The sequence below is a fragment of the Protopterus annectens genome, chromosome 4.part1, assembly GCF_019279795.1.
Source record: "Protopterus annectens isolate FY-2018-M chromosome 4.part1, PAN1.0, whole genome shotgun sequence".
NCBI lineage: Eukaryota > Metazoa > Chordata > Ceratodontiformes > Protopteridae > Protopterus > Protopterus annectens.
Genome location: NC_056734.1, coordinates 50,187,468 through 50,200,333, shown reverse-complemented (window position 1 = coordinate 50,200,333; position 12,866 = coordinate 50,187,468). Strand labels below are relative to the sequence as shown.

General features: G+C 41.6%; 1 protein-coding gene across 2 annotated transcripts in view; it reads right to left on the bottom strand.

Moving 5' to 3' along the window:
- Positions 1 to 3,252: 3,252 nt before the first annotated feature.
- Positions 3,253 to 12,866, bottom strand: part of LOC122800748 (proline-rich protein 11-like) — a 411,538-nt gene continuing 401,924 nt past the window's right edge. For both annotated transcript variants that reach the window (XM_044069994.1, XM_044069995.1), the window contains exon 7: positions 3,253 to 5,984. In XM_044069994.1, the coding sequence (XP_043925929.1) occupies positions 5,783 to 5,984 (202 nt within the window). In that variant the 3' untranslated portion in view covers positions 3,253 to 5,782. The remainder of the gene's footprint in view (positions 5,985 to 12,866) is intronic.

Genomic DNA, 12,866 nt, shown 5'->3' with positions numbered 1-12,866 from the left:
CATCATCCCGTTACATAAAGGAGGAGCCTCCATAGACCATGGAAACTACAGAGCCATAAGCCTAATCTGCAAGGCTATGGAAAGAATAATCATGGACCTTATCAAGAGAGATATAGGAGACTTCCAATCACTCAACCTCACCGAGTTTGACGTTCTTAAAGGGAGATCCTTCCTCCAACTTGGTGAACCTCTTTGAAACGGTCATCAAAGCCCTGGATGAAGGCAAATCTGTGCATACGGCCTATCTGGATCTGGCCAAGGCTTTTGACACTATTCCCACTCAGACATCACTGATAAACTCACCCACCTGGAGATCAACCTGTATATTGTCAGGTGGGTTGCAAAACTGTCTCAACGATAGTACATACAGTCAAAATAGGAGAGACTACCTCCACCAGCAGACCCGTAACTAGTGGTGTTCCACATGTATCTGTGCTGGGCCCCTATTGTTTAGAATCTACTTCTTGGATGTCCAGGCTAAAACAAAAGGCCTATGGCTGACAAAGATTGCTGATGATTGCAAAGTGGGTGCAGTCATCAAGTGCCCAAACAATGTCAACATTGTACAAGAGGGACTTAACACAAACAACTGATGCCAAAGTCATGGGCTAAAACTCAATACAAAAAAAATGCATTAGCATCCCCATTCTGCAAGGGCGATGTCCCTGCAGATTACCACATTAACTCCGCCACCCTAAGCATGCAATCAGTGGTGATAGATATGGGCACACAGGTTGATAGCATCCATTCCTTTCAACACCACATCTCCACCAGTGGTAAGAAAGGCTTTCTACACTGCCCATGTCATAAGTAAGGGCACTGCATTTAGAACAAAAGAGGTTATAATCCCTCTGGTACTCATCAGTCCAATAATATAGTACAATGCTACCTTTGGTATGTACCTTACCAGGCACTTGCAACAAAGGGAAAGACCTCAAGAGATTTCTTACAAAGAAAATTCAGGGTCTTCAGCATATATCATACGTTGACAGACTGGAATCACTGCCAGTATACTCTGTCTTACAGACTACTCAGAGGTGACCTCTGCCTTACATATAAAGGAATCTCAGATCCTGCTCTAATGGAAATGCTGCACATTTGTAAATTAAATGGTATAAGATGCACTCACTCAAGGGAATTCAACCTAGTATGGGACATCAACAGGATTTGCTGGGCAGACATATCTCACAGAGGTTACCTCTCCTCTGGAACAAACTCGCTGACCCTATTTAAGCGTAATTTGGATAATTGGATGAAAACTACAAATTCATCCTGGGAGTTTCATCTGTGTCCCTCCTGGACAGGGGCAATAGTAGTTGACTTAGTTATGCTTAATACCTTGATATTCTTGGGAACAGGGGTTGTACTTGGCACAGCTGGTAAAGGCCCTAGGGCCATTAGCCTAGTAACCTATGATCCTATGAATGCTCCTAAAGTAAAAGCCAACACACTTTTCTACAAGAAGTGCTTTAGATTTTTTTGCGGTCAAACAAATTAAAACCAAAAGCTTGTTGTCTCAGGAGTGGAAGCCATCATCTATTGAACTATTCACATTTTCTCAATAAATGAAAGTAATCATTTTTAAACAATTTCTGCACAGACATGGATTTTGTAATTTTTGTATTAGTCTTTTATAATAATTCTTATAACCATTACTGTATTACTGAGGGGTTTTTGCTCGTATTATTATCAACCTATTTCAAATTGAGACAAGCAGTAATAAGGATTGAAAAATAAATGCTTCTGATTTTGTTTTAAAGTGCTACCATGTCTTGCCCCTAGGATGAACAGCAAAACCTGTTAAACTAGAACTATGGCCTGTTGAAAGGCTAAATTACTACAAAGTAACAACTACATTTGTTAGTGACACTGGCAGTTTTATTAATGGCATCGGTTCCTTTAAATCCAGGTTTTACTGTTCTGGGAAGAGACATTTTTCAGATTGAATAATACAGCCGACAAACAGAACCTACAATGAAAATAAGCAGGAATAAAGCACAATATGAGGAAGTACTTCTATAGTGATAACAGCAGATGTAGAAGAGTTTTCTACAATAAATAGCAGGGGCAAAAAGAAGGTAATGGACTTCACTCGTGCATGACAGACACAAAGGAAGAGTTAAGTAGGCTGTGTATTGAAAAGAAAAGGACAATTGCTTACTATCATAGCAGATGAGTGAGTCATTGTTGCAGTAGTCCTGACTACTGGGACTTCAGCTGCAGAAGACTTAACATCAAGTGCAACTTTGAAAGTACAGTACTCTTCCCATTGAGGAGTGGTGGATATCAATCAGTGACATCAGATGTTCCACTGTAAGACAGACATCCGCACATGCCACTTTGGAGCTTTCTTGCCCAGGAAGTAAAGGGCACTTAGAGTTAAATAAGGCTTGGACTTGATCAATTGGACAGCAAATAAAAAGTCTATCCAAATACAAGCTGTTGGGGGGGCTCCTCAGATCTACTCACATCTCAGACATGAGACACTGTAAGAGAACGGAGAAAAGTAGGTAACAAAAAGATAGGGTACCCTAAGCCAGTATAGGATGTCCAATCCTAGAATGATGGGAATGGTAATTGGGATCAAATTCTGGAAGAGTACTCTATTTAAAACTGTACATTATTATTCACTTGGATCCCTATTGCAATCAGACTCCTGGGACAATTCTCCATGGTCATGAAGAAAGGGAGATGGTCTGAAAAGAAGGGCTAAGCTGCTGTATGCCCTGCAAAATAGCCTTAGCGAACCAAGCACTAGCCTTGAAAGATATATCCAGTTGGCAGTTTGGAAAAGGTATGTACTGATGGAGAAGGAGATTGTTGCAGTGAGTGACACTTGTCACCTCACAGTGATAAGTTCTCTGACATGGTTCTGGTGGTGGGGTGCCTTCTGTGCGGAGTCTGCATGTCTACTCTGTGTTTGAGAGGGCCTTCCCTGGGTACTCCAGTTTCATTTCACATCATAAAGACATACAGTGGGAAGATTTGTGTTCTAAATTGTTCACAGGGGTGTGTGTGCGTGTGTGACATGGAAAAAAGACTGGCAATCTACTTCCATACTTGCCTAGTAAACTGTAGATGACACTGGCTGTTCATGGGGTCACTACAGAGGTTGGATGCAACTTGACAGAAGTGCTGACAATGTAGCTGCTTCTAAGGTAGTTGTGCAGTCACTCTATTGAGGAAGGTCACAGTGGGAGCCATATGACGCATGCTGTGGGCTTTACCAGTTCCCTTTATTCTATTTTTTTCAACCATTGGAGTCACAATATGATACAGTGGGCCAGCCACTAGCAGTCTGCCTGCAAAGAACACGTGATTGGAGCAGCTTTTATTGTTCTTTGATGGTGTTCAAATATATCTCAGCTACCAGTGCATGTTTAGGGAGAGCAGTACTGGTTTCGGCATTTCTAGGATTGAGAAAGAAAAAAGGCAAATTAAACTGTCTGGCTGAGGGCAAGTTCCACGACTACTACTGGCATAAAGGAGAGGTTCATTCTATGGCAGACCCTATCCTTGTGAAAGACTTTTTTTTTTTTTTTTTTTGCATTTGTCATAGCTTGAAACAGTGAAACTCTTGGCAAAGGCGATTACTACTTTTTCAGCATTTAAATTTGAGGGGAGCTGTGGATGCCGACTCAGAGCGTGACTTGGCAATTCAAGTCCCATGGAATAGACCTCTTTTTTCTCGTGATATGTAGGACTTCTTTTAGAAGGTATTTAACAGATACCAGATGGGTCTAAGGAAAGGCAGGCTGAAATGGCCAAAAAGATGCACCTTAACTCAAGCACAGGTCAATCCTGAATTACACAAAAACTATTGCAGAACCAGGGACACCAGTGCTATGACGTTGTTGCAATATCTTTTATGCCACAAGGAAAACATCTTCCACTTGGATAAGCAGGATTTTCTAATGGTAGCCTTACTAACCTGCTTAGGTGTTAAGAATGCCTTCAGTAAACTCCTGCTTGAAAGGCAATACAGTCAAATATCCAAGCTGTGAGTTGCAAGGTCTCCAGGTTGGGGTGTTTAAAGGTACCCTTATTCTGATACAGATTCAACTGCAGAGGCAGCAGTTCATGTTTTCCCATGGAGGTATCCATGAGGAGGAAGAGCTGGTGTTGTTAGGTCAAAGGGGAGCCATCAAGACCATATTCTGCATTAAGAAGATGCAATTTGACATCCTCTACAAGGAGTTGTAGGCCTTGACAAAGTAGGTCTTTGTATAATTCTCCCTGTTGATGCCTCTCCATGATGCTGCATTTACAGCATCAAAATCACACTTAATAGGATGGTTTGTCACCTGACAGAATCTGGGCGAGTTTAACAATTTTGCTCTCGGGGTCCATAATGCCCAGTTTTCTCCGTCACTTGACCAAATTATTATCCTAGAACATGTGTCTGACAGCTTATGACCCTAAAGTCCAGAGTGGCAGTTGCAATCTAGCACTCTACTTTGCTTGTCATTTGGAAGGGTATCAGAGGCAGAAACCAACTTGGACCCTTTTCTGTACCAATAGGTACCTTTGCTGAACACAGGGCTCATACAGATGAACTTGTTGGACTCCTGTACCCGTCGGGCTTCATTGAAGTAGGGGGAGTAAGAAGTCGGGTCCCTTTTTAGCTGCCAAAAAAGCTTTTTCAAGGGCACCCAAAATGAGGAATGGACATTTAGACCCAACAAATCAAAGTATCTTTTTGGGGGCATGTGATGCCTTCTTACCCTCCTATTAGAAGTATTTGTTCATCTTATATAGAAAGTCTCCACATTTTCTCTGTGGGAGAGGCAGATGAAATGGTATATTCTGTGTAATAAAATTTGGAGGAAAATCTATAATGGAGTACTGCACTCCAGAGCAGGGCAGGTTGAACCACACTAGATTACTGATGCAGTGCAAAGATGAAACATATGCCAAGAACTGTGTAAAGAAAGACCCGATATGGAAAGGACAGAACTTTGTCTTATACTGGCAGTGTACTGAGGTCCTTGATGGATGTAAACCACACCTGGAAGAGAAGGGTACAGAGGTCTGGAAGTCTGATGGGCACTCAGCCTTTCTGGCATATCCCAGTAGTCAGGATCACTGCAACAAAGATCATTAATAAAAACAAGTTGATTAACTAAGCTCATATACTGCTGGATTTAACTTCTCCATTTAAACTGAAGGACACTCATTTAAAAGCAGGTATTTTTTAGTATCAACACTAATCACAACATATAAAACTTTAGCATGATATTGTGCTTTGCCGATACCCACTGTATTCCACATCCACTGTAACTATGCATACATAATCAGCAGTAATGAAGAGAAAGTAGGCTCTAAGAGGACTACTGCCAACTATAGCAACTTGAATCATTACTTACTATCTTGTTTTCTTGTAAAAGCAATCTAAAATGCTAAAATAACTGATAGCAGTTTTTGTCAAAAAAAATTAAAATTTAAAATAAAGACAGAAGAGTTACATTTTTTGTATATAAAACTATCTACAATCTGGCTCAGTAATGGAACTCTTCTACTTCCAGATCAGTAAAATATGGAACCATAAAACACTATACAATTACAGAAACAGAAAGACAATTCACAAATTTGTCATTATGAATGAAAAGGTGGCAGACATCAGCTGCTCAGAGTCAACCATGGAAACATATGACAAAGCACGTGGATACAGCAGACTACCATTATTCAAATAAGATGACACTTTCTGTAAGTGCTCCTTCCAGAAGTCTTTGTTTCTCTTTTACAGTGAAAGCCATCATCTATTGAACACAAGTATTATGGGTTAAGGTGTTCCTGTGGGTGTAGCAAAGCCAGAACTGCCACTGTCACTGTGTGTGGGCGAGTCTTTCATTCCTTCCATAGAGTTACGAATACTCTGGAACTTGTTAAGCAGTGCAATATTGAAAGATGTCCGCGGTGAGCTTACTTCAATGTCATTCTGCCTTGCCTTCTTGGGAGTCTGCAGTGGGGTGCCTCCTGGAGACCTGAAAAAATCCAGAATAAAAATTACAGTGTAAACTGGCATAACCCAACGCTAGTATGCAGTGAACATTGTGACTGATTGCCTTTGCAGCACCCTCAGTCATAATACAAAGTAAACTGTGTGTGACTCTTTGTTTAAGGATATGCTGCGTGAGCAATTACTTCAAACATGGAATACAACCTTTAATTTTATAAGTGCACCAGCACAAGTCACCCTATATAATATAATAAACTGGTTATCTTCACTGTAGAAACACACAGCACAGCACTGCTCTCAATACCTGTGTGCAGAATTACTGAGTGGATAACTTCCATTCTACAGGTATGCTGGTATGAAGGTACTATTCAACAAATATAAACAAACCATATGAGTTGTTCATCGAGGAAGTCCTCTATAACAGGTAAAGTGCAGCTGTGTAAAAACTTAAAGCATACATGTTTGAATATTAGGGAAATTACTACAGTAGCATACATAAGAAATAGGATTTTCATCACAGGCGAATCACCATCTAGCCAGCCCATCTTTGGACACCAAGCAAAACCTATTCTCCTCTCAGTGCTGCAGATATCTGATTAACACTAGGTAGAAAGGGTTGAGCATTCTGCAGCATGTTGCATTTTTTTAGTGTTGATAAAGTAGGTTAACTTCAACAAGTATGCCTATATTCTAAATTAGGAGCAGTCATTGAATCTCACACTGACACAAATGTTCTCTAGGAGGGGCTGACACAGACAAACAACTGGTGTCAAGAGTCATGGGCTAAAACTAAATGCTGAGAAATGCATAATAGTAGCCTTTGGGAAGTCATCCATCCCTGGTAACTATCACATTGACAAGAAACCCTTTAGAGTTGATCCAGTAGTCAGGGACTAGGGACACCCAAAGTAACCTAGCCTTTGATCATCATGAGTCTACAGTAGTGAAGAAATCATTCTATGTTGCGCAACTTATAAACAAAGGTATGTCATCTTAAGTCCAAGGAAGTCATTGTTCCACTTTATTCGGCATTCATCAGACCAATCCATTGGGTACAATGCCCCCCTTTGGTATGTACCTAACCAGGCATATCCAACAACTGGAACGTCCACAGAGGTTCCTCACTAAAAGAATACACGGTGTAAGTAATATGTCCTATGCAGACTGCCACAAGGCCCTATCCCTGTATTCATTCGGTCTCCTACAGGCTTTTGAGGGAAGGTCTATGCCTGGCATACAGGGCATTATCAGACTCCACTCTGATGGACATCCTGCTTATCCACAAAATAAACAGTACTAGAATTACCCGTTCTAAAGACTTAAACCTTGCCTGTGATATAAATAGGACCTGCTGGGAAAATAGGTATGCATCCCAGAGACTACAGCAGAGGTCCTCCCTAATCCAATTCAAGTGCAACTTGGACAATAGGATGGGAAACTGGAACTTCATCCCTGGCTTGGCACCTATGTCTCTGATGCAAACAGGTAACCTGTAAATGGTTCATCTCCCAGGCCCATGCTTACACTTATCAAGGGTATCAGAACTTGTCAGAGATTTGGGATGCAGGGCTAGGCTTAAAATGGCCTTTGTGTTAGTTAACCTAGTAAAAACCTATGAACCTATACAAATACTCAAAGACCTATAGCACAAAAGAACATTACATTTTTCTTTTTTTTACACTAATGATAGCACCATGGGAAAGGTACAGGGAAACCCTACTGCAGCAGTGACTCCAGTATTCAAACACTTACAGCTATGCTAATTTATTAGATTGCTGTACTATACTAGTGAAAGGGATCATTGTTGCAGTACCATTAATAAAAAATGGGGGGGGGGAGTACTAAAGCAATCCAACCCCTCCCCACCCAGGACTGCATTGGCAAAACCTAGAAAGATTCCTGAAAAGAATCTAGCTTTTAGTACAGTGATGGCGAACTTATGACATGCGTGTCAAAGGTGACACACCACAATGTTTTGGGTGACACACCAGCGTTCACCAACAACCAAGTTACCAAAGAAACTGAAACAACAAAAATGCAGGAAATGTGTGACCCTGCACTTATTTATTAAAACTCAGCAACAAAAAAGTCATTAATTGATGTTAAGTAAATCAAATGCGACGTGTTACATATTTTTCTTTCAGTTCAATTCAAAATTACTATTAAAAGTAGGGTAATTTTTTTGGTGCACTATTTTAAGCCCAATATCAGTGAGCATATCGTTTTCTCTATTGTAAGTAACTGATTTTTCTTTTACTTTTTAATACATAGCAACACACGATTGGATCATTTTTTTTTTTCAGTGTGCAAGTGCTTTATTGTTGGTCATCACTGTGCTATTGAATTTTTTTTTTTTTTGCAAACAATCTTTATTGCATTTTAATATAATTCAATAATCAAATCATAAACATCCAGAAGTTAACAAGATATATGAATGCATAAGCAGTGTGAAAACACAACACTACATATAAAAGAAGTTAACAAATCGAATTGTTATTTGAAGTAGATAAAAACAACTATTATACAAAGTGCCATGGTATTCAGTATGTTCAAAAAAATACCATAAAGCCGCTTATCCATATATTTTAAAGAGAAAAGAAAGAATATAAAAGGTTATAAAAAATTGAGGATATTCAAAAAAAACTTGATATAAGAGGTATGTTAGCATCATTTTTTTAAATAATGAATATGTAAAGAATTGTTCCTCTTTTGTTGTGGACAGACACGCACACAACAAGAGTCAAGACAGGCAAGGCATTCTCTGTATCTTTGACACCCAGAGCCTGAAAGGTTCGCCATCACTGGTTTAGTACATGAAGAACATGTGAAGAGACGATCAGGTAGCTGCTTCACACATGTTCTGTGAATACACATTTCCATCAAAAGACAACACAAGTAGCTGCTGTACTAGTCAGTTGAGCTCTGGCCTACCTTTACAAGCTTTAACCAAGACAGCCATAACAAAATATACCTAAGCCACCTGGAGAATGTCTGCTCGGATCCCAGTCCACCAATTTCCCTTGCATGAAAGGGATAAACAGCTGATCTAATTTCCTCAACTCTATTTCTGGACATGTAATACCACCTGCTTATATTTGATTCTTTTTATTGGGAAACATCAAAAGACAGTTTCATAGAATTTTGCTCCATATAAAAATGGCAAATTCTTGTGTTTTGTGAAGGAGGACTAGCAAACTCATGTTCCCTTTAATTAAATACAAGTCCAAGATTGCACTACTTCTGAGAAGGGAAGCAAACTTAATGAAATGATCTTTCTTGGAGTTGGCTGCTAATTAAAAGGATTACTCCCCTCTAATCTATGTACAGCCAACAAAAGCTTCCTCCTCTTTGAGGCTTAGGATAAAAGGCAGCAAAAATGGATATTCTGATATGCAGGCAACTTGGAGACCTCCTTGACATGAAGGATAGATATTTTACCCTGGTAAAAAATGAATGGCACTGTGACCATCAGGACATGCAACCCACAGAAATTATGGGCAAAGGTAATTGCCATCAAGCATATGGTTTTACATTAAAGATGCTTAAGACAAAAATATTAGCCAGTTCAGTAGAAAGTAAGTTTTTTCCAGGACAAAACAGCATGCATGTTGACATTTATACATGTAAAGGGCAGGCTTGCATTTACTAAGGTGCTTGGATATGTAGGAACATGGCAGAGAGATGCTTTACTGCGTAAAATTTGGTAAGATGTACACCATACTGAAAACCTCTTCCCCTTACCCAAAAAAGAAGTTATGTACTCACCATAACGTACCATCTGAGTAGTTATACTTCATTTTTCTGCAACCTGTGGGTATTCGAATCCATATCGGATCCCAGCCGGCAACTTATTTTCTAGCATCTGCTCCGAGCTCCTGCAACTATACACATTAGCCACTCAACTAAATAAACCTGTTTATTTACATGAAAAGGTCAGGGGGACGGAGGGTGGGAAGAAAATGAAGTATAACTACTCAGATGGAACGTTATGGTGAGTACATAACTTCTTTATCTGAAGTAGCTAACTTCATTTTATCGGCAACCTGTGGGACAGAGTCCCCAGCTACTCAACAAATCCTGCGAGGCCCTCATGGAAGGATATTCCTGAGCACCGCAGAGCCAAAGGATGCTCTCCCTCTGGAAATCAGATCTAATTTGTAATGGGAGATGAAAGTATGAGAATTTGCCCAAGTTGCTGCTGCGCAAATGTCATCCAAAGGAACCTTAGATGAAAAAGCAGCGGAAGTCGCCATGGACCTGGTAGAGTGAGCTTTAATCAGACCAGGAGGAGATAAACTCTTGGCTTTGTAAATGTGTAGAATGCAACGAGTGATCCATCTGGCTAAAGAAACCTTATAAATGGACTTGCCCAAACGAGGTTTAGAAAATGCGACAAATAATTGCTCGGACTTATGGAAGGATTGTGTTCTATGAAAGTAGAAATGAAGTTGTCTATGAACATCTAACAAATGAAGTTTATATTCCCCTTTGTTCTGAAAATTTGGAAAGAAAACAGGTAGATTAATTGTTTGGTTTATGTTTTATTGAGATGCCACTTTAGGTAAAAATGAAGGATTTGTACAGGGAGAGACCCTGTCCTTATGGAAGGCCAAATAAGGAAGCACAGCAGACAAAGCCTGCAGCTCAGAGACCCTCCTAGCCGACGTAATAGCCACTAGGAAGGTTGTCTTCCAGGACAAAAACTTTAAAAACACTGATGCAGCAGGTTCAAAAGGAGGAGTTACTAATAACTGGAGAACCAAAGTGAGGTCCCAAGGAGGAACCGAATCTTTGATGGGAGGACGCAGAAGAAAGGTGCCTTTTAGAAAAGCTTTAGGTAGCCTAGAAGAGGTCACTGCAATCTTATTTTCACCTGCATGAAAATTAGAAATGGCTGCCAGTTGTACTTTCAACGTGGAGGAACTAGCTCCTCGCTGAAAAACACTAGTTAAGAAATCCAACAACTCTGGAACAGGGGCTGAAAAGGATCCAGGTTTCTCTGAGAGGCCCAGATAGAGAAACGCTAAAATTTACTACGATAAATTTTCCTAGTGGAATCTTTAAGAGAAGCCACTAGTATAGACTTTACAGAGGATGAAAGACCGGGAGTCCTGGCAATCAAGGGAACTAGAGCAGCCAAGCTGTCAGCTTGAGACAGTCCAGATTGGGAGGGTAGGCACCCGAAGGATGAGAGATTAGATCTGGGCAGGGATCCAGAATCCACAGCGGCGCTAGAAAATGAGACCAAAGGAAGGGGAACCAAACTTAACGAGGCCAGAATGGGACAATGAGGATCACTTTGCACCCCAGTCCGCAAGCTTTCTGAAGGAACTTCGGAATGAGTGGTAACGGTGGGTAAGCATACAGTAGCCAGGGGGGCCAAACATGGACTAGAGCATCTCTGGGGGCATCCCCTGGTGAGGGAATCAGAGCGAAGAACTCGCTGCACTTTGCGGTGGAAGGAGATGAGAAGAGATCGCAGAAAGGCTGTCCTCATGCAAGGAATATCTCCTCCGCTACTGACTGTTTCAGAGACCACTCGTACGGCATCAGAACAGCCCGACTCAATCTGTCTGCTAAAATGTTGGAGTGTCCCGGGATGTGCGTTGTAATCAGAAACCAACCGGTGGAAATCACCCACTCGCACACACTCATGGCCTCACGACACAGAGGATAAGATCCGATTCCCCACTACTTGTTGATATACCAGACAACCGACATGTTGTCTGACTGAATTGCAATCGTACCCAGAGGAAGAACAGTGTGGAAGGCTTTCAACGCTAAAAGCACTGCCATCATCTCTAGAACATTTATGTACAACTTGATCTCTATCTGGGACCACATGCCTTGGACTGTCCTTCCTGAACAGAGTCCCCCCCACCTGAGTTGGGAGGCATCTGTGGCCACTGTGGCTTGGGATGGAGATGACACGAAAGGGCGTCCCGCTGCAGCATCCTGTGAATCGAGCCACCAAAGTTAAGACGTCCTGCAAGTGTGACGGATAATTATTGGAAAATCTATGGGCAAGTCTAGCCAAGACCATTGGACAGCTAGAATCCATTGAAGGACCCGCATATGAAGGCATGTGCAAGGGAGAATAGAGATTGAGGCAGCCATGGAGCCCAGGACCTGGAGAACATAACTCGCCTTTGGAAATTTGAGGTTCACGATTAGAGTGATGTGGTACCTGAGGTGTGAGATCCTATCTGGTGTTAAGAAAGCTTTTAGCTGCAAAGTGTCTAGCCATGCCCCGATAAAGTCTAGAACTTGTACTGGTTGCAAAAGGGATTTGTGAATAATGACTGTAATCCCCAGCCGATCTGCCAAGAGAAGAAAGTAGTCTTGGGCCAGACACACAAGATGCTTGGTGGACGCAGCGAAGAGCCAGTTGTCCAGGTAAGGAAATACTTTAATTCCCTGAAGCCTCGGGTGAGCTGCTACTACTGCCATTACCTTGGTGAACACCCTGGGGGCTGTGGTGAGATCAAAAGGGTAGAGCTCTGAACTGGAAGTGACTGGCTCCCAGACGGAAGCGAAGAAACCCCCTGGATATTCTGTGGACCTTGATATGGTAGTAAGCATCTTGGAGGTCTAACGAGCACATCCAGTTGCTCTCTCGGAGAAAAGGTAGAATGGACTGTAGGGTGACCATCCAGAACGTTTGTCTGGCTACAGACAGGTTCAAGGTTGACAGGTCCAAAACAAATGGGATAGTGTAGCCTCTGGATATTATTTGTAGCACCCAACGAGCTGCAGTTATGGACTCCCATGCCGCTGGGTGCAATGACGATCTCCCCCCGACTGCCTCCAGAGTAGGACAGTTAGGCAACCCCTCAGGGCTGCTGAGTGGGCCTGTCAGGAAAAAGGTTCCCTAAACCCGAAGTTCCTGGGACCCCCCCTATCTCTG